General features: G+C 34.5%; 1 protein-coding gene across 10 annotated transcripts in view; it reads right to left on the reverse strand.

Annotated features, from left to right (window-relative positions):
• The window catches only part of Vrk2 (VRK serine/threonine kinase 2), a 150,768-nt gene extending 130,770 nt beyond the window's left edge, over positions 1-19,998 (reverse strand). For 8 of the 10 annotated variants that reach the window (XM_087216352.1, XM_087216351.1, XM_087216350.1 and 5 more), the window contains exons 1-2: positions 19,860-19,998; positions 17,663-17,803 (exon numbers count right to left, since the gene is read on the reverse strand). In XM_087216352.1, the coding sequence (XP_087072478.1) occupies positions 17,663-17,798 (136 nt within the window). In that variant the 5' untranslated portion in view covers positions 17,799-17,803; positions 19,860-19,998. Of the gene's footprint in view, positions 1-17,662; positions 17,804-19,698 lie in introns of all 10 variants that reach the window. The other 2 variants (XM_021246341.2, XM_021246340.2) reach the window with 2 other exon arrangements.
• Positions 19,999-21,732: the final 1,734 nt, after the last annotated feature.

The following is a 21,732-nucleotide window of genomic DNA, read 5'->3' on the forward strand; positions in this document are numbered from 1 at the left end:
ATATATCTATATAATGGAATATTACTTAGAATATAAAGAAACATGCTACCATACCATAAAAAGATGTAAAAGTAACTTAAATGTATATTACATATTGAAAGAATCACTCTGGAAAGGTTACGTATTACATGATTCCAACTATATACCATACAAGAAAAGGCAAGACACAGAAACAGTGAAAAGATCAGTGCGTACCAGGGGCAGGTGGAAGACAGATAAATAAGTAGAACCCAAGACAATTTCAGGGCTGTAAAACTACTCCATATGATAATGTAATGATGGATACATGACATTATGCATTTATTAAAACCCATAAAACTATACAACAAAATGAGTGAACTCTTAATTTACAGACTTTAGTGAGAAATAACACAAATAATGGTTAATTGTAACAAATGTTATCACATTAATTCAAGATGTTCATAATAAGAAAAACTGAAAAGGGGAATAGGTGAGGTCATATATGGAAACTCTGTTCTAACTGTCCAATTTTCTGTAAATCTAAACCTGGTCTAAATAATGTTGTTAATTAAAGAATAATAATATAGGATAACAAATACAATGTGATAAAAAGTCAGAATTTGGGCCGGGGATTTAGCTCAGTGGTTCCGTCACCTATCTTGCAAGCAAAAGGTCGGACCCCAAGTTCAATCCCCAGTACCAAAAAAGAGTCAGAATTCAAGAAACACCAAACCTGCAGCAGATATGACATACTACATAATATACTTATTTCTCTGCAATATCTATCCAGTCTGAACTCAAAGAAACTCAAACCTTGGAAGTTGACATCTATGCAAATAGAAAGAGCCTCAGAGAAGCCCACTAGTTAAGGATGAAAAAGTGAGAAATGACTCTCCTAAAATTCAAAGAGACCATGGAAAATTCTGTTTTTCATTTTTCTTTTTATCTCAGTTCACTCCCATCCCAGTATTCAAGCAAAGACCCCAAAAGATAGAAAACTCTGAAGAAAAGAACCCTCCTCTCAAAAGTCCCACAAAAGTAGGGCTAGTGAGTTACTTTTTCTTTCTACACCCTGTCAACACTTGTCCCAGATACTGTGGCACAGCAAGACAAGATAAATAAAAGCTTTCTGGCCAGAGAACCTGAAAAAGACAGCCCAGAGAACCAGACTGTACAAAAGAGATCATGAAAGGAGAAATGCTTGAGGAAGGGACCACAAAAAGTTGTTCAAGAAGCTCACACCAATCAGCACATATACTTTGAAATGTAAACTACAGGACAGATCACTGTTCAAATCCAAAACTAATCAGTATGTAGAACACACAGGAGTCAGACCCAAATAACACATGTTCTACTGAAAACTGAACCAACATTGTATCCAAAATTACAGAAGGCTCGTCAGAACTTGAGGTCTGAATCCAACCAAGATAACTGCCTGCTAAAACAAAATAGTGATATTCTCTGTTAGAAATAAACAAGACACAAATTCTCATAATGTAACATTCAACAACATACCCATGATGTAATCCAAAAGCACTAGGTTTATAAAGAAAAAAAACTCACTTGAGAAGACAATCCACAGATACCAATGCCAAAATGACAAAGACACTGAAACAATCTGACAAAGACTTCAAAGTAGCTATCGAAAAATATATAACCAAAACTCTATTTTAGTTATTTGGGAGTAAGGGACAGGGTCTCACTATGTGCTCAGACTGGCCTCAAACTCATGATCCTTCTGCCCCAGCATCCCAAGTGCTAGAATTATAGGCATGCACCCCCACACCCAGCTCCAAAATCTGTTTTAAATTCCAGAGCGGAATTTACAATTCTGGAGATGACACATGAGAAAATCACTAAATTCAATAACAGTTCAATAGAAATTATCTAATCTGAACAGAGATAAAATATGGGAAAAATGAATACAATCTCAGGAACCTCCAGACAATAATAAAACACTGAACAATTGGAATCACAGAAACAGAGAAGTGTGAGATAATGGAAAAATATGACAGTGGAAAAATATCCTAAGTTTTATGTTCATGTCATATAAATCAACAGACTCAAAACTATCAGAAAACTCCTCCAAAAAAGGATAAATCCCAGGAAATCAATGCCCAGATACATTATAGTCACACTGCTGGAAGCTAAAAACCAAGAAAAATCTTGAAAGGAGCCAGAGCAAAACAATATATTATCTGCTCCTCTATGAATATATGATAATAACTCAAATGATTACAGATTTCTCATCTGAAACCATGAATAGGGAAGTGCTGAAAAAAAGAATTGTCAACCCAGTATCCATCAAAAATACCTTTCAGAAAAGAAGGCTCAGTAAAGGTAGATATGGAGAAAAAAGGGAAATTATCCAAGGTAATATGAACTATCAAGAATAAAGGAAGAGAAAATACTGTATATATCTGGAAAATGAAATGGATTCTGCATTTTTTCTTCAGTTTCTTAAAATGCACCTGACAGCTTCAGCAAAAAACTGTAACACAGATTGACAGGATTTTTGATGAATGTAGATATAATATATAAAAAACCTGTATCAAAATTTGTACAATGGAGCTAAAGAAGGACTTAAAGAGAATAATAAAGAAAATAAGCAGACATCAATGAAAAATAAAAACAAAAATTAATGAAACCAAGAGCTATTTCTTTAAAATGCTCAATTAAGTTGATAAACATCAAGGCTGACAAAAAAGAAAATAAAAATATGAAAAAGGTGAGTATCAGAAATGAAAGAGGGAAAGTCACTATAAAACCTACTGACATCAAAAGTTTAATGGATCGTCCTGGAGGTATAGCTGAGTGGTAGAATGACTGCCTAGTATGCACAAGGACCTGGGTTCAATCCCAAGCACCACACACACACACACACACACACAAACAGCAATATATGAATACTATGAATAACTCTCCACATATAAATTTGACAAGTTAGATGAAATGAATTCCTTTAAAACCACAACTAAGTCATCTAAAATGAAACAAGTGACCACATTAGTTCTATAACTATTTTTAAAAGTTAAATTATAGTTAAAATACAAAAAAACCAAAATGCATTTTTCTAAAAAAGAGAACACTGTAGACCAATAACCTTCTTATACAAAAAAGAAAAATCCTCAAAAACATACAAAGGAAATGAAACAAAACATATGTGTGTGTGTGTGTGTGTGTGTGTGTGTGTGATCAAGTTGGGTTGATTTGAGGAATAAAAGAATGCCTCAATATTTTAAATTTCATCACTGTCATCCACCACATTAAGAGTCTAAAGAAGACTTTACTCAAGAGGAGCTTCCCCAACTTGATAAGGAACACCTGTAAAAAAACATACAGTTAGCATCATACAAAATGGTAAGAGGTGTAATGCTCCCTAAAACTGGGGGGGAAAGTCACAGATAGTCATCATTCCTATTCACACTATAAGTCCTAGCTAATGAAATTAGTCAAGAAAATAAATGGAAAGAAGGAAAGAGGAAGGGACCTCAATTTGCAGATGTTATCATTGTCTTCATAGAAAAATCTAAAAACAATCTGCATAAAAAGACAGAAGAGTTTACGAACAAAAGAATTTATCAAGATCATGAGATACAAGGTTAACAACAAAGTCATATTTTATAAACTAAAAAAGATAAAAATGGAAACTGATATTACAAAATCAACATTATTTTCAGTAATATCAAAATTAAAAAGAAAAACATATATCCAAAAATATATGTACAGGACTAATATGCTAAAAACTACAAAAAAGCCGATGAAAGCCATCAAAGAAGACCTAAAGAAATGGAGAGACATACTATATTCATGAACTAGAAGACTCATAGTAAAATATCAATCTCAAATTTATCTATAGATTCAACTGAGTACCAAACAAAATCCCCACAAGATTTTTTCTGTAAATATAATTTGATCATAAAACATATATGGAAAAGTATAGGAATAGAATAGCTAAAGTTACTTTAAAGAAAAAGAAAGGTGAAGGAATTACACTGTCTAAATATCTTTCAATGGCACAGTAAAAAACTATAATGTATTTATACAAAGAATACTACCTTAGTAATAACAAGAAATGAACTATTGAACAAATCCAATCTCAAAAATTTTTTAATATGTGATTCCATTTATAAGAATCTTGTGCATTCTCAAAAAAGATAAAACTATAGTGACAGAGCACAGATCAGTGATTAGAGATAAAGGAAAGTATGGCTATAAAAGGATAGCATGAAGAATATTTTAGTGGTAATGCATTTGCTCTGCATCCTAAATATGTTGGCACGATGTTAAAATTTGTAGAGATATATACAAAGCTGATTTTCTCTATATTAATTTTTAAATTAGAAAAAAGCTACAAGTGCCTAGTCATAATACAAAGTTGAAAATGCTTAAGAGCCAAAATACAAATCCACAACTTTGGTAGAAAATACAAAAAAAGGAAAACAGTAGGCTTCAAGAGGTAGATGAACTTCAAATGAGCACAATTTGAATATGAAGAAACTACAGATAGCATGTAGGTGATAATGTGAAAAACAGAAGAAGCAAGATGATCTTGGTATTTGTTTCCAGCAATGGATTCCAAGATTATGACATATAAAAATTCTAGGTTTTTTAAATATTTACAAATTAGTATACATGAAGTTTTAAAAATGAATTCTTATATAGTGAAAAAGATATATCCTTTAAAATACTGTTAATATCCCTCCAAATTATACCTTTTACTATAAACTGGATTATCAATTTCATCTTATAGCACAATTTGTTACCGATAAAGGCTGTTATTAACAGAATCTTTGTTGGAAGCCTGACGCACTGAACAGATCAAAGCAGAAATGCTTAAGCTGAAATGTGGACTGGGGGACTAGAGCACCTCTCACCTTCACCTATATATCCTGGTTCCATAGAGACCAGTATGAAGGCTTAAGTAACTGACATATTGTCTGTTTAATCATATCTCCAGTGATACTGATAATTTCTTACTGGATGTCTGATAGGTTTTTCTTTTCTTTCATCTTCTTATGGATAAAAATAAACCTGTAGCATCTGATCATATTATATTTACATTATTACATTTTCAGTTTGCTTTATTAGCTTTTACCATTGTAAAAATGAGTTGTTTAGTTCTCTTAATGAGTTTTACCACAGAAAGCAAAATAATAGAACAAATTCTGTTTACTGTTTTACTCTTAGGTGTGAATGAAAAATCTTAACCACTCTGTCTTTATCTCATCATTTAAAATTATTTCTCTTCTGGAAATTAGAATTATGAGACTTTTGTCAATGATACTCCTTCATAAAATGTTTAAGACTTTTATCTAAAGTTGTAAACAATTGTATTAAATTCAACATTCTACAAATGTTTATGTTATTCTCTGCTCTTCTTTGCTAATTGCTAGTATATAGTACACATTTATTTGATTTTAAAACACTATATTTCAAACCATTTATCTATTTCTTAAACATTCTTAATACTTATAAAGTCTAATTCAATTGTTTTCATTATTATTAATTTAATATATTTTGAGTTTGCTTCAAGAATTGATATGTAACTTAATTTTTTGGTTTAATCACCAAACCTGTAATTCCTTAATGAATCTAATTTCTTAATTCCTCATTAATCCATGGTAGAAATGTGAACTGGATTGTAAAATCCTATATTCATAAATTATAATTCTTAAAATAAGTTTTAAAATTTTTACTAAACTGCTTTTCCTTTGTATTATCAAATCTTTTCTTAATATTTTAATTCATTTATTTTTTAACTCAGTCATATACTTCCAAGTCTATTTTTTCTTAGTGATAATCTATTACAAAATTACCTCAGGTTTCCTAAAATCTCAAATATTTATTTCTATGTTTTTTATTTTTTGGTACTGGGGATCAAACTGGGCACCTTGTGCTTGCGAGGCAGGCGAAGGAACCACTGAGCTAAATCCCTGGCGCTATTTCTATCTTTTAAGAGACATAAAACTTAGCCATACAGTATACTGGAATGACAGTCATTCCTCGTAACTATCATGAAGTCTATTTTCAAAATGTGCCAAGTAAGGACTGAAATGGTTCTTGACCTTCCTTTCTTAAGTAGTACTGTAAATTCTGTATTTAAGGTATAAAATCCTAAGTGAGAATCTTTAGCTTCATTTTTAATTTTGAAACACTTTCTCATATTCATGCTGAAATTAGTTTCAACAGAAAAATCTTTCTTAGATCTTTCATTATGGTCTCTATTTCTTAGGTCTTTATGATTTCATGTGATATTCTTATATCCCAAAACATATTAAATGTACAGATAATAAAGCCATTATTTTTCTTCTTGGTGATCTCTTTACATAATTTTTTTTACTTAAGATATATTTTGCTGCTGATTAGTAGTACAATTAATTTTTGCCCACCTATATCAATTATTTCATTAAAAGCTCTATCAGTATTTCAATATCAATAACACATTTATATATTTAACATCATCTTATTTCAGAGTCAAAAAACTTTTGAGGAGTCAAAAGGACTCAATAAAAACTTATTTTTAGAGAGGATCCACAATGTATTCAGTTCACATAAGATTACATAGTTAAATTCAGAACACTTTTACTTGTTCACAAAATTTCTGCTGGAAGAAGTTCTGCTGATTATGAAAATCTATACAAACTTCCCCTTTTCATCATACCACATTTGCCCATTAGATAAAGATCTCTGTTTTGTTTTCTTCTCCCAGTGCACTGTTTGGAGATTTTTAAAGTCAATTTTACCAGAATAGTCCATGCTCAACTGTAACATTCACATTTGACACTGGAGACCTAAGAATTGTAATACATGATCTATTAATACAAACAAGATCAAGTATAATGAATAGCTCTTTTATATTCTCCAGAAATTGATTTAATTACCCTATGTCAACATAAGTGTTCAAAATCATGTATTTTAATTTAATACAATAGTTTGTATTTTGTTCATTTTTCTTATTATATACATACTTCAAAAAAAATACACTCGAATATAAAAACCAGTATTACAGTATATCTCTTCTATTAAAAACATTTAAAATTCACCTGTACATGAAATATACTAATTTTTTTCATGAAAGCATCTGTAAGTATGTAATCAATTATTACTATTGTGTTATATATTGAAAGAACAAAATATGGGCCAGGGATTTAGCTCAGTGGTTCCGGAGCCTGCCTCGCAAGCACAAGGTCCCGAGTTCAATCCCCAGTACCAAAAAAAAAAAAAAGAAAGAAAAAAAAAGAACGAAATAAGTTTTGAAACTCTTGACTGCTATTATGAACATTCTGACACTGATACAAATTCTATAACAAGGCATATTGTTTAAGATTACATTTATCCAAATATTTGTGTGTGTTTTATCCTTTTGAAAAATCTAGTTTTCTAAGCAGTATATCTTTAAATCATTATCCAATGAAAAAAGATATGGTCAAGAATAATTCAACATTTGTAAAGATACCTGTTTTTACATGATGCTTGTTAAATTTATATCACAGACATTTAGAGGCTTCGTTTGATCTTCCTGCTGCTTATTAGAACTCAAAACAAATGTATAAAATCCTTATAAATGAAACCAATTTACTCACTTTTGAAAAGCCTGAAAATACACCAAATCTTTCTCATCATATTGTATGCACTACTAGTTGACTAGTGTCACTTTTTTCATAAAATATTGTTTAATCTAAGGAACAGCATATTTTTAATGTATTTTTCTAAGGCTTAACATTAGATTTACTATAAATATCAGATGTTCTTTCACAGATTTGATGATCTTAATAATATTAAAAACATATCACTGATGTTCTATGCCTTGAGCTGTCAATCTGAATGAAAATGACACCATTATAAGCATTATCATTAACAGATTTCTTAAATTAGCTGCCAATACTATCAATTACATACTTTGCTGTTATTTTAGAAATGAGCTTGTCATAAGCACACCATTTGTCACTATTTTCTCTGGCTAGCAATAAACTTGGTGTTCTCTGACAAGGGGTATCAATCAGCAGAGCAAAGAAACCTGGGTTCAACTGTAGGTGGAGACAATTATTAAAACTGTGGCCTAGAGGCAAATCACTTCACCTTCCTAGGCCTCACCATCATCCTTATTTGTAAAATGGATTAAATGAAGTAATGCACGTAAAGCACTTATCACACCGTGCTTGGCACATACTAAGACAAAGATTTTAGTAGTTGATGATGAAAATGATCATTTCCTAAAAAGGACTTCAAAAACTGGTCCCAGCAGTCATCAGATGCTATAGACACATTTAACACATGTGCCACTCTTTACCAGACTCACTCCTTTATTCTTTTTCACTTTTCTATGCTCTATGTTCACAGCCTCCACAGTGAGGCTTTGGTAATATTACCTCTAAGAGGTTCATTAGGTGGCACTCAGAATGCCTGAAATGGAAGCTATGTTCTCCATGTGCCTCTTTCACACATGTAGAAGCTTCTGATTGCTCTTACTTGAAATAAATTTGCAGGAAGCTTCCTTTACCCCACACTAAGCATAGGAGAGAAAAATGGCCAGTGTCTCTGGAGAATAATTAACAAAAGACAGTTTGTTTCATCTTCATGATAAAATACAACATCCCTACTAAAAGGCAAATTCATCATTCCCCAATGTTAAATAGAATGACACTTTAAAAGTAATTCCAGCTGATTAAATTTAGGATTCTGAAAAAAATTAATTCATGAATATACTCTGAATCTTTCATTTGATTTTAAAATGTATAAATGTTCATTTAACTTTGAGCCCTTGCCTCTCAGTGTTCTATTCTGAGCTAGTCAAACAAGTGGTAGCAGGCATGCTGGGCTCAATAATACTGCCTCTCATATTTAAATACTCTATTTCACTTGGATTGCAAATTAAAGACAGTCTCCTGAACAGTGACACATTTTCAATGATTGATTTTGCAAAATGTGTTGATTTTTCCTACACTGTTTTGCCTCTGTGTGTGTCAACTTTGGCCTTCTTTTCTTGCTCTTTTACAGCACTACTGTCTCTCTGAAGCCATTGTCTTTCCATATCTGTCTGATATAAAAAAAACTTACATCGGACCTTGTGACTAATTACACAGATAGAAAATTCTGAATCTGAAACATAAAATAAGCCCAGAAACCATAACAAAAGCTTTTGACTATGTACAAAACCTTTAATCATATCTCTCCCAGACTTAGATTAAAAGAAATTCTAGGGCCTGGGATTTAGCTCAATGGTTCTGCCACCTGCCTCGCAAGCGCAAGATCCCAAGTTCGATCCCCAGTACTGAAAAAAAAAAAAAAAGAAAGAAAGAAATTCTAGGGCTGGGTGTGTAGCTCAGTGGTAGAGCACTTGCCCAGTATGTATAAGGCCCTGGGTTCAATCTCCCCACCGCAGCCAAAAAAAAATACTAATAATTTATTTTCTATTAAAGTTGTGTTTATATTATTTGAAAAGTTGATTATGAATTCTTACATGCCTACCAGTGAATCCATTTAACAATAAAGACCAGCATATTTCCCCCAAAATGTTTATACTTGCTATTAGCTTTACTTCAATTAAATGCTATTCAGAACTGTTTTATTCTAAACATAAAATTGGTTAGTCTTCATACAATGTCCTTTTATTAAATTGCCTCATGATATGCACTAGCACAGTAGAGGTTTCCCAATAAATCCTACAATCTATGGATTAAGTACATGCCTTCTTGTATTTTAAAAATATATTTGAAAAATGAATCAACTAATAATTCTCTGCCCTCAAATTCCCCCCAAATCTCTAAATCTAAAATTACAGTGCTTATACACAAACCACGTTAGAGTCTAAACAGGATAAAATTTAGTCTCAACCTATGTATTAGAAAAATGATTTTCCCTAACATTTTAGTTCTATTGCTAATTTACAAAGCATTTTTGAAAAACTGCAATAAAGGCCATATTTAAGCACTCTGAGAAAGACTGTTTATAAGGAGATAAAAATGTAGTGTATGTATACACACATGAGCAAGATGAGGGGTTTGAAAAGACAGTGTGCACACAGTAATCAAATGAAATAATGTGATGAGCATTATGAGAAAGCATGCTATGGGAAAAAAGAAAAAGTTATAGATTCGCCCCGCTGCCTCTTTAGCATGACAGAATTTTCATAAAGTTTACCAGTCAGGATTTATTTCTACAACCAGTGCTAGCAACAGAGCTTGTAGTTTCCAATCTACCAAGTTTTGGTACTCTGCTGTTTGGCTGTTGTTTGCCTTTTTGTTACACTCAACTCTTCTCTATCTTTAATTGTATACCTCATGCAGTTACCAAGTGCAGTAAATACACCACATGCCACCATATAAGTATTTTGGGGAGCCCTTAATGACTACCAGTGCACTTATTAACCAATACACCACATGCCACCATATAAGTATTTTGGGGAGCCCTTAATGACTACCAGTGCACTTATTAACCATCCTAATGCTGCATATGAAGTGTTAGTTACTTGAAAAAGACGTTTCAGAATGGGAAAGAGTAAAGGAGGAGTAAAAGTAGCCACATGAACTACTCTCAAAACTGGCCACAGTAACTAAGCAGAACAGGTTGGATTAAGGTCTGCACATGAGCCAAAGCTTAGAATTTCACTGCCTTTGTTGGCTTATGTCACTTCTTTAATTAATGTCACTTTCTCTGGTTTAATATCAGATCAAGTGACAAGAGTGCTTCTGGATGAATTGTGTTTTCCGAGGACTGTATGGCACACTCTCCTGCAGTCTGACAGAGGGACGTGCCAGTTTTAGTTGGCAGTTACAATGCACCAGCTTTAGTTTTAGTAGTTTAATTTGTGGCAGTTATATGTTTTGAATACGCTGAAGTATTCACAATGGTCTCATGGAATCTGTTCCATAAAGTTTACACAGTGGAAAAGCAAAAGCAACGGCTATAAGGCGATTGGGAAAAGCTGCTCTCGGCCACAGCTGGTCTAACAGGCATTCCTATAAATTTAAGAGCATTTAGAAGAAATGCTTAAAGAGATCAAAAGGAATAATGCCCTCTTTTTTTGGTTGGGGGGGGTGTTTCTGTAATGGGTGTGAGACAATCATAAGGAGTATGATGGTTAGAACTCAATTTTATGCAAAATCCATTATTCAAGAAGTTTATATACATGACAGACATGCAATGAAATAAATGTAAGACTAGAATGTTTTGTTACTTATGCAATAAATCAGTTCTAACATTTTAGTAAACTAAGTTTTTAATTGATAGAAAAAATCAGAATTTCTGCATTGAAGAGAAAGGTCTAAACTTTTCTTTTGGTTTGTTAAAGATCTTTCTGTTTCAGGCCAAAATATTCTGAAGGTTTTTTCATTTGGCGTTTTCCTTTCATCTCCTTTATATACTTTTGTGAAGCTCCATCAGCTCACGGTGAGAAGAGTTGCCACCATGGAGGTCTTCTAAACTTCGCCTGCCCTTTCTAAATTTAGGGTTCTTTACTGCAGCAGGTTGAAGATCTGGCTTTGATTGCACCTGGCTCTGCTGGAAAATAGAAATACTCATCTCCACTGAATGCATGCTGCTTAAGTGCTGGAGGCACTTGCAGGAGAGTAATTCTCACTGGAATCTTCATTACAATACTTTCTCTTCCCTACATGAAGAAGTAATTCTCATTCACCAAAGATAGAATTTTGCCTGACACAACCACAGGAGCTCCTGTTTGACTTTCAAAATTAATCAACCTCTAAGCTGGAGTAGAAATGGCATGTCCTTTAACCTTAAGCACAAAAAGCTCTCAACAGACTGCAGTTTTTTACATCCCTGGATGGGAGTTTGGGCCCCTGATACTTAAACTTGATTCACATACTGAGTTTCTGGCATGCTTTTGCCCATACCCATCTGTTGGCCTGGCACAGTGCCCATTCAGAAGGTGTGATGCCAGTTTCAATAGGGCATAGGTGCCAATCAAAGATGGGTTTGGAGGGGCAGCATGCAGAATGCAGCAAAAGTCAGTTCCTCTGCCAGAAGATCCTCCTGTTATCATATAATGCCAATGAAGGGCCACATGCTTCATTGCTTGGGATCATGTTGCATCTGTAGATGTTTCTGGCCTTCAATGGACATCTTTCTACAGAATCCTTTCCCTTGGAGATGTTAAAGAAAAGATCAGTCCACCTATCTTTTTAAAAAATAGTCAAGTCTTCAACAATTATTTTGAAGTAATTACTGAGTTTTCTGTCTTTTCTCCTAAAATACTATTCCACGTAAGAGTATAATATAGCGTTCAGGAAAAATGACGTCCATGTAATGAAGCTGTAAGGAACAAACATTTTGAAGACATATAAATTGCAACAATAAGTATCTAAATAGTATAAAATCCATAGACACCTTTGTATCATTAATTATAGATGATTGACAAATTTGCATTTTCCAAATAGCTAATTAAAGAGAACTCTCATTTAGAGCTTTAAACTTTCTTAATTTTCTTCTCATTTATTTTATAAAGACAGATATCCCTGTATCTTAAAAGGAGGAACATACCTCATACTATTTATTCCTCTTCTTCCTTATCTAAAGAAACAAAACCTGCAACACTTCAGAAGCAGAAGCCTATCCATATTTCATAAGGAAGCAAGAAGCTCTCAAAAGCCGAGAGTTCTTTTATTGTGTGGCAATAGAGGTGAGCTCATTTCATGAAGAAGAAATGTCCCCACAGCAATAAGTTTCAAATTAAAAAAAAAACCTTGACGATAGTAAACAGTTACAAGATACTAACAGGTGCAGAAGAAATCTAATATATAAATGCACAAAAGAATGAGGTAGTTTATAAACCTCCCCTTAAGGCAAAAGAGAGTGAAAATGTTGAGATGAAGAAGCATAATATAAAATATGTTAAAAATAAGATCCTACATTGAAGAAAATGGAAAACATGAGCAAAAGCTAGGCCTTACTTTTTTTTTAATAGAAAGAACCCAAACTTAGATTTTTTAAGTGATGGATAAATGAATACTTCTATTACTTTTAAAAATCAAAATGAATAGCCTCATAGGCAGCAAATATAAAATTAAAATACATCTTCTAGGAACATTTAATTTTTGTCTATAGATCTGACAGTTTATTAAATTCACAAAATTCCAAGTGATTCCTTCCCTCTTTGGAGAATATATCACATATTACTTACACTTCATGTAGGAATTAAATTTATTATATATGCTATAATTTCCAGCATAAATTATCCTTATTTTCAGTTATTTTCTTTTTTTCCTTTCCATTAAGACTACCTGTCTGAAAGCCTTCTTTAAAACACAGCCAAAATAACATTTAAAACTGTAATGTATAAGAAAGCAATGTATGTTCCAATACTTCTATCCTATTACTAGCAGTATCATTGAACTCTTCTGAATATTATTCTTCACACCTTAAAAAAATCAGTCTATTACAGCCAACTAAAACATAAAACAAGACTACATACATTATTTCATACTTGTTTCTATTCATATAACAAAATAATGTCTGATAATTTCTAAAAATCTTCCCCCAAACAATATTCCTTCTACGTTTCTAAAGAGCAAATTTAGGCTAATCTGACAACATGGCCCTCAAAATGTCTGACAGTCACTTAAATAAAGTCTAAATACTTTTTGTGAATAAATGATCTGGTTATAAGGTTGCACTACAGTTAATTTTCGCTAAAGCGTTGTTCTTTATAAAAGGGAATACTATTGATTTAGTGTCAATGAAGTATAAGCATATTCTTTCAGTTGATGTCATGCACAATAACCTTGTCTCAACTTTCCCTGTAACTAAGGTTACTTACCTGTCAGATTGCAGACTGGATTGAAAGACATCTATAATTATGGAACAGAATAAAACAATCTAGTTTGTGTAGGTTAAATACCCTAATCTCAGGCCCTATACCTCAGGCAAATAACTCTTGAACATATACCCCAAAGGCTGAGTGGTCATCACTATGACCAATTTAAAAAACTAAAACTAAAACTACCTATCTTACCTATTTCTATTTGTGTAACAAGCCTTGAAAGGGTATAGCTGAAGTTTATACCAAAGTTTCCTTTTCTGGATTTTACATAATTTCTGAAACCCAGTGTCTTTCATATTTGAAGTAGGTAAAATACCAATTAAGTAAGAAGTTTTCACCATTCATTATACTACTCTAGTCTAGTAAATTTTGGAGGGCAAATAGATTGAAGTCATTGAGTAAATCACAGCATGGTCTTCTCCAGACATTCTCTCTGTTCTTAGTTTTACCACATTAGTAGCTAAATCCACTATAATACCTGGAAAGATAAACAGAAAATGCTTCCAATGAAGGTATTTATCATTATCTAATCTACTGTAGCACCACACTTTTAAGAGAATGGAAACTTTTAAATCAATAAATCATATTCATTAAGTACTTACTAAGTTCTGAGTTCTTTAAACATATTATCTAATTTATCCTACACAATTACTTTTGCCCCAATCATACAGACTAGAAACAGACTCCAAAGGATTAGCAAGGTGAAAGTCACTCAGTCTGTAAGTGGCTTACTCAAGTCAGGATTCAACTCAAATTTGCCTAACACCAAAACCATTGCTCTCATTTATGCAGTTCTCCCTTGGGTTAGTTGGTCCTATGTTATACTTTACATTAAAGTAGAATTCAAACTCTCAGTTCTTGCTCTTTCCTTGGAGTTTGAGAAACTTTTTCACTCATTTGATACTAAAGCGACAGCAAGTTTTCCCATACCCTAAACCAGTTTCCTTTCTTCCTTTTTTTCCCCCATCTCTTTTCATATACAAAGAAAGAACCTTGGCTTTGTTCTTGTATTCAGACTTTTCTTTCCCCTCTTATAACTATTTCTATTAGTGCTACAGGCACATTGTTTCTCCAAGTCAAGAGTAAATACCAAACTTCTCTGCCCCTTCCCCTTACTGTAAGTTGCTGATTATTGAAAGGCCTGGGCTATTGATCTCAAAGCTAGAGGACAGTTGTACATGCACAATGAGTTAGACAGAGCGGGTTGGTTCTTTCTCAGCCTTAGGCAACAAATGCTGATACAGTGTCTGCCAAAGCAGTGTTATCGCAAAAGAATAACACCTGAAGAGAAGGCGGCTGAACACAAAATTATTAAGAAAAATGACTTTTAACTGCTTTATATACACAAAGTGGTGAGAATGTTGGTAAAATGCAGAAACAATTAGTTTCTTATGCATTTGCTTATATTGCTTTGAAAATAATCATTAAAAACTAAGTTTAATGAAGTTAAGCTGATTCTCTGATTCATCGGCACCACTTTTGGTAGGACAATAACAATACTGGGAACACACAGCTTTATTATATATTCTAAATAACTGACATTTTTCTCAAAACACCTAGGTATTTCTTTCATGTCTTTCCCACATGGTGGATGGTGAATCTTCCTACAGTCTAGATTCTACAATTCAGATAACAGTGGGATAAGCATAACATAGTGAACCTCAAAATATATTGTAAAACAAGTATTATTTTTAAAAACTGAAAAATATGTGACACAGAGTCAAAGAAAAAAGGAGCTTCTGTATTTGCATAGGGACAAATAAATTACAAGACTGAGCAAACATACTCCTTTTTCATAATAGAAACCAAACAAGTAGTATGCACACACATGTAAACATACAAGTGTATAGATATTAGACATATTTCATCTTAAACATGCACCTGAACTTAAATACATATTAATACAAATATTTACATTTTAAGATGTAGAAAGGGATGAGATCATTACAGTCAATGCTTTTCTCTAGCTCTTTGAAATTACTCAAATATTTCAAATATTAGAAAACTTAAGGTGTAAGTAGTAAGCTGTGGAATCCAAGGCCATAACCACATCAAAAATAATCTGTTCAACTCTGTATCTCTGACCTTGAGTCAAGACAATCTATTACAGATCTTATAACTTTGCTATAAAAAAGAATTCACTAATACCAAATCTCAAACAACACTTTATTCTAGAAGGAATTCTAATCTTTCTGAACACCGAGTACTCACATAGACTTTATCTACACTATCCCATACCACAGCCACTAACTCTGTGCAGCACTGGGGCCTTAACACCAGATATTCTCTAAATTTTGAAGATTTTCACTAAAAAGGTAAAATATTTCATTTTTTATAAAACATGTCATGTTGAGCTAGGCATGATGGCATATGCCTGTATCCCAGTATTTGTGAGGCTGAAGCAGGAGAACTATCATAAGTTTGAAACCGGCCTGGGCTGTGTAGTAAGTTCAAGGCCAGCCTGAACTACATAGCAAGATCATGTCTCAAAGAAAAGAAAAAAAACTCACACAAAAATAAGCCAAAACAAAACAGTCATGTTGAAATGTTATTATTTTGGATACATTAAATCTACATGTATCTTTATTTTTATGTGGTTCCTGCAAAATTTTAAATACATATGTGGCTTGCAATACATTTGTATTTCATAGTGCCCATGCCACTGAGAAGCATAGCATTTTTCAAGCAAGCTAAAATACTTTAAATGGAAAAACTGTCCTTTACTTAACTCACTTTTTGTGCTGATTGTATCTGTCCAATGGGATTAGACACGGGTAGTAATAAGCAATTGCTTATTAACTGAATTTCATTCACACAAAAATATACTCTTATGTTTTATCACAAAAGGATCTCAATCTTTCATATTCCATGAAACATGTTTGTTTAGAAATATCTGAAGGGAACCAAAAGTCCCCCAAAAAGAGGTCTTTCATCAACTTCTCCCTCAAGGGAGATCTTTATCAACTTCTTAAACTCCTACAGAAACAAATATAATGTGATTTAATACATTTAGTCATTGTTTTAGGTTTTTGGTTTGGGTGCTGGAGACTGAAACCAAAGCACAAAGTAAGTATGCACTATACCAAGGAGCTATCCCCTGGCCATAGGATGTTTTTAAAAAATCATTAATATTTATTTTATTCATGAAATTCATTCTTGCAATGAATATCCTCCTCATTCCACCAAAATTTAGGACAATACTAGCTGAAGATGCAGCTCAGTGATAGAGCTTTTGTATAACACGCAGGAGGCCCTGGGTTCAATTCCCAGAATGGGAGAAAAATAAAAAGTCCTAAATGATCTGTTTCAAATCAGTAAAATTTTTGAATGTTTAAATTAAGTTAAAAAAAAGATACACACACACACAATTCAGGGTTCATACCACAGAAGACAGAAAAGAATTTGCGTGTATTTTCACAATTATTCCAAGGATGGTACCACTCTACACACACAAGAGAGAAGTCAATTCATTCCATGCAATAAATTCTCTGAGTTATTAAAGCTTAATTCTCCAATGGAGCATAATTAAGAAATGATTAGATCCTTGTATTACCTAAATATTAATGATTAAAAGTCACAAATGGAAAGTATTCAAATTTATAAAGTTGTGGTTTCTGAGCTGTAAAATGTAATGTTTCCAGGAAAACAAGTTCTCAAAAAAAGAGCATTAGCATTTTGTCTGGCAGATTGTGTAATTATGCTCTGAAAGACTTGTAAGAGTCATTCAGGAAAAACATGGTCAATGGGGAGTATGTCAGTCATGTCTTGAACTTAATGTCTGGTTAATATACTAAACACTATTTTAAGTTACTTAATAAAGTATATTTATAAATTTTATATTACTTCAGTTTCAATTTTTAAAATACCATTAAGTCACCACACATATATAAGATTATTTGGTAATTTACAACTATATTTTACCTAAATATATCAATCCAAATCCTCCAGAGCCAATCATTTTGCCCAGTACCCATCGTTTTCCTTCAGAATCATCTAGAACCTTCCCTTCTGGAAGTGGAACAGGAAGTTTGTATTTCTCATTTCTTCTCAGTGGCATCACTTCTGTTGGCAGAAGAGATAAGATAAATGGTTAAAAAACAAAAAACAGAACTCTGGGGCCTGGGATTTAGCTCAGTGGTTCTGCCACCTGCCTTGCAAGTGCAAGGTCCCGAGTTCGATCCCCCGTACCAAAAAAAAAAGAACTCTGGAGAGTTAAAACACATTTCCCAAAATACCTTCTGAAGGAAACTTTCCCAGGTTCTTAGACTCTAAGATTCTGAAGTCAATTCACTTTGGTGAAAACAACCCTTATATTCAAACTATAGCTTCACATACAATTTTAAAATCTAATCACTACTAATACTAAAAATTACATACTAATCTATTCAATCTCATTTAACCAACATTTCAAAAATTCATTTAGAGGTCTATAATATGTATTAACACTGCAGGATACACCTTAAGAAACAAGGAGCTGGATATAAATCAGAGATACAGCACTTGAGTACCATGCACTAGGTTCTACAGGTCATGGGTTCAATACTCTCAATACCTAACAAAGGAAAGAAAAAAAATTATAAGGACAGAAAAAAATTCATATACACCATATGCAAATACTCCATTAAGAATGCTGTGTTAAAGGTAAGGTCTTTAGTCACTACTAAAGAATATAGCTTTCAATCAGGAAGACACAGACAAGAGCAAAGTATATCACCATCACCAAGCAAAACACCTGACACTAAGCCCTGTATTCAGTAGGTACTCAGTAAGTAGTATCAGTTAAAGGAGCACGGGATTTTCAGATACACAATTTAGCAGATTAGCCCATTAGGTAGTTTCCAGATGGTGGACTATTCTTTCAGCTTCTTGCCTTCTCATATCCTTTCCCACCTCATCAAAGTGAAAATAGCCTTGCTTTAGAGTACAGCAGTACTGCCAATAATAAACGCACAGTCTCCATGGTATAACTGTACAACTTCAATCAATTAATTATAATTTTATATAGGCTAGCATTTTAAAATGGGAGATTTTCAGTTAAAATTTTCTTAGGAGAAAGAAGCATACCGGTTATATGCCCGAAACTAATGATGAATCCAACTATGATCCTGTATTTCTAAAGAGTTTTTAATAGGAAAATTACTCATAAATACGTATACTATATACTCGCTCTATACAAAAATATAAACTTTTCTTCATAAAACCTTTGCCATTTTCCGTATGAGAAAATATCTACTCCTTTTCAAAGGTTTTTCCTCTACTTTCTGAACCCAATGCCCTAGTTTTTACTTAACAACATCAACACCTAGAAAGAACTAGAGATTTCAACATAAATCTTTTTTTTTTTTTTTGACATCAACATAAATCTTTTAACCATATTCACTTGTCCTCCTCCTGGCAAAAGCACAGAGAAGCAAGAAATTTGAATGATGAACCATGACCTGGGTATTGTATCATAAAGTGGGTAAAGTTTTATTGTGGGGCTTTCCTAACTGGTACATTATGTATACCAGTGCTTATGAGAAGTCTATAGATTTAAGACTTTTAAATCTTCGAAAAGCAAGGGTGCATAAATTTTAAGGAGTAAGGAAGATAAAAGCAGTTTCAGGGGAAATCAGTGGGAGCAGGGCTTGAGACGGGAAGAGCACCCTGACTGAAATGCACGTCCCGGGGCAGACGCGAGTTCACCGGTGTCCCTTTCGCTCCTGGGGCGCTTCCCTGGGTGACGGTGACAGGTTCCCCACGAGTTTCGGGACCCACGGGCACCCAGGGCCTAGGCACCGGCCAGGACCAGGTCTCAGGGGCGGGGACCGGTCGCGGCCCAGGGAGGCCGACGGACTTCCCGCCCGCGTCTCTGGCCACCCACGGGAGGGCGACACCCGCCGGGCACCTCCCCCAGCTTTCCGCCAACGCGAGCGGAAGGAGGCGCCTCCTCTCCGAGTCGCGAGAAAGTTAGGTACCAACTTCAGAAGAAACAGCGGCTCGAGGCCTGGCGTCTGGGTCTGGCCTCACCCGAGAGAGAGCGATACCGAGAGCGTGGATCCGGATCCGGCCCCGGCCCCGGCCCCGGCCCCGGCCCCAACCCCAGACCCAGACCCCGGCCCGGCGCAGGAAGTCTGACCCAGCCTCAGAGTCTCCGCCGTCCGCCTCGGCCTCCAGTTCCTTGAGAAGAAGGCGGGCCGCGTCGGACAGCTGCGGAAGCTGAGTGGCCCCGCCTGGGCCCGCCCAGCTCCGGGCCGGACGGCCCACCAGGCCGCGAGGCCCGACGAGCTGCGGAGTGCCCGCTGCAGACGCCGGGGGCCGGAGACAGAGTGGGGAGGCTATCATCTCCGTACTGTCCCGCCGCCGAGTCTGGCCGATGAGCCCTCAGCCAGGCTGAAGTTGAACAACTACGAAGTGCACTTGTCTAGGAAGAAGGACTTTTAGGTCTCCTGTACCAAGTCCTGAGTAGCCGCTGCTTCCAGATCTATCTTGGATCTTCCAGATCCAAGCAACTGGCCACAGGAGAGCCTAAAGGGCAGTCTTTAAATCCTCAACCGGATATGGACTCAGGACCCAGTTCCAATATTTACTAGTTGGAAAATATTTAAAACACTTTACTAAACTTCATATTTTTCGTCTGTGAAATAGAAATAATCCGTTACTAGTTTATAAGGTTAATATTATTGGTTATAGGGTGTGACAAGAAAAATATCTTGAGTTTTCTAGCATTGAAGTTCTCACACTGCGCTTATAGTATTTTAGAATAAACAAAACAAATGCACAGAAAGCAATTACTAATGTATCAATACTCCACATAGGAACAATCATTGTTTAGAATACAAAAACTGACAGAAAATTGGAGATCTGTAATGACTGCCCTTTAATGACCTTGATGGAATAAGGAGCTGAAACATCCCTCACCTATCAAACCATCACCAAGATGAAACATCTTTAAGACATCTAAAGACATTTTAAAATGCTATAGATGTGAAAGCATTTTAAAAGAAACAGCCCATAGAATGATTATGTCCTTTGAAATAGCTGAATTCAGCAGTTCCCATTCGTATTTCCTAAGATATATGTAAAAGGTGCAACTGGTCGCCACTCCTAACATCCACATGGGGTATTCTCCAAATACTGGTATGTTCACATTTCTTTTCCACCACTTCAGTTTCTTTGAGGAAGATGAAGCTTTGGTGCCAACCACAGTAGATTACTCAAGGCTTCACTCTTCAGATGCATATATTCAGTAGGTCAGTAAATCTTGTTACCTCAACCTTCAGTATATAACCAGAACCATTCCTATAGCCATCACCCTGGTCTAAATCATAGTCTTATCTGGAGAGTTTAGTACTCTCCTAAACGCCATCCCTATGACATTTCTACCCTTCTAATCCTTCAGTCTATTTACATTAGATAGCCAAGTTATCCTTCTGAAAGCTTAATTTAGATAATTCGTGAACTTGAAACACTTCAGTATTCTAACTCAGCACAAGCTGGTCCCTACTGTGACCTAAAACTGATTCTCAATGTTGGCATTATTGATGTTCAGGCTAGAAAATTCCTTACTGGGAGACAGGAGTAGGTTTCTTAGGAAAAGATCTAAAAGTAGGATATCCTATGTGCTGGGCAAAGCAAGGCAGCAGAAGTGTCCATCATGCTACTCAAAACAACAAAATATTATTTCAGAAATATAATATTTAATATTTTGAGGCCATGGTTAACCATAGATAACAGACTCCTCAGAAAGTAAAATTTCAGCCAAAGGGCAGCTACTGTAATATTAAGTGAGTAACTACCATGTGACTCAGCATTCATATTCCTAGATATTTACCTAAGAGAAATTTGTGTTTTGTATCCATACGAAATTTTGTATCCATAAAAAATTTGTTATGTGAGTGTTTATTAGCAGCTTCATATATAATAGCCAAAAGCTGGAAACAAATTCCCGTTAACTGGTTGCCTTAGTTATTTCCTCCTTGCTGAGACAAAATACCCAACACCCAAAGTTA

Source organism: Heterocephalus glaber, unplaced genomic scaffold (genome assembly GCF_053883595.1).
Source record: "Heterocephalus glaber isolate CG9 unplaced genomic scaffold, H.glaber_assembly_v1.0 deba00001457, whole genome shotgun sequence".
Taxonomy (NCBI): domain Eukaryota; kingdom Metazoa; phylum Chordata; class Mammalia; order Rodentia; family Bathyergidae; genus Heterocephalus; species Heterocephalus glaber.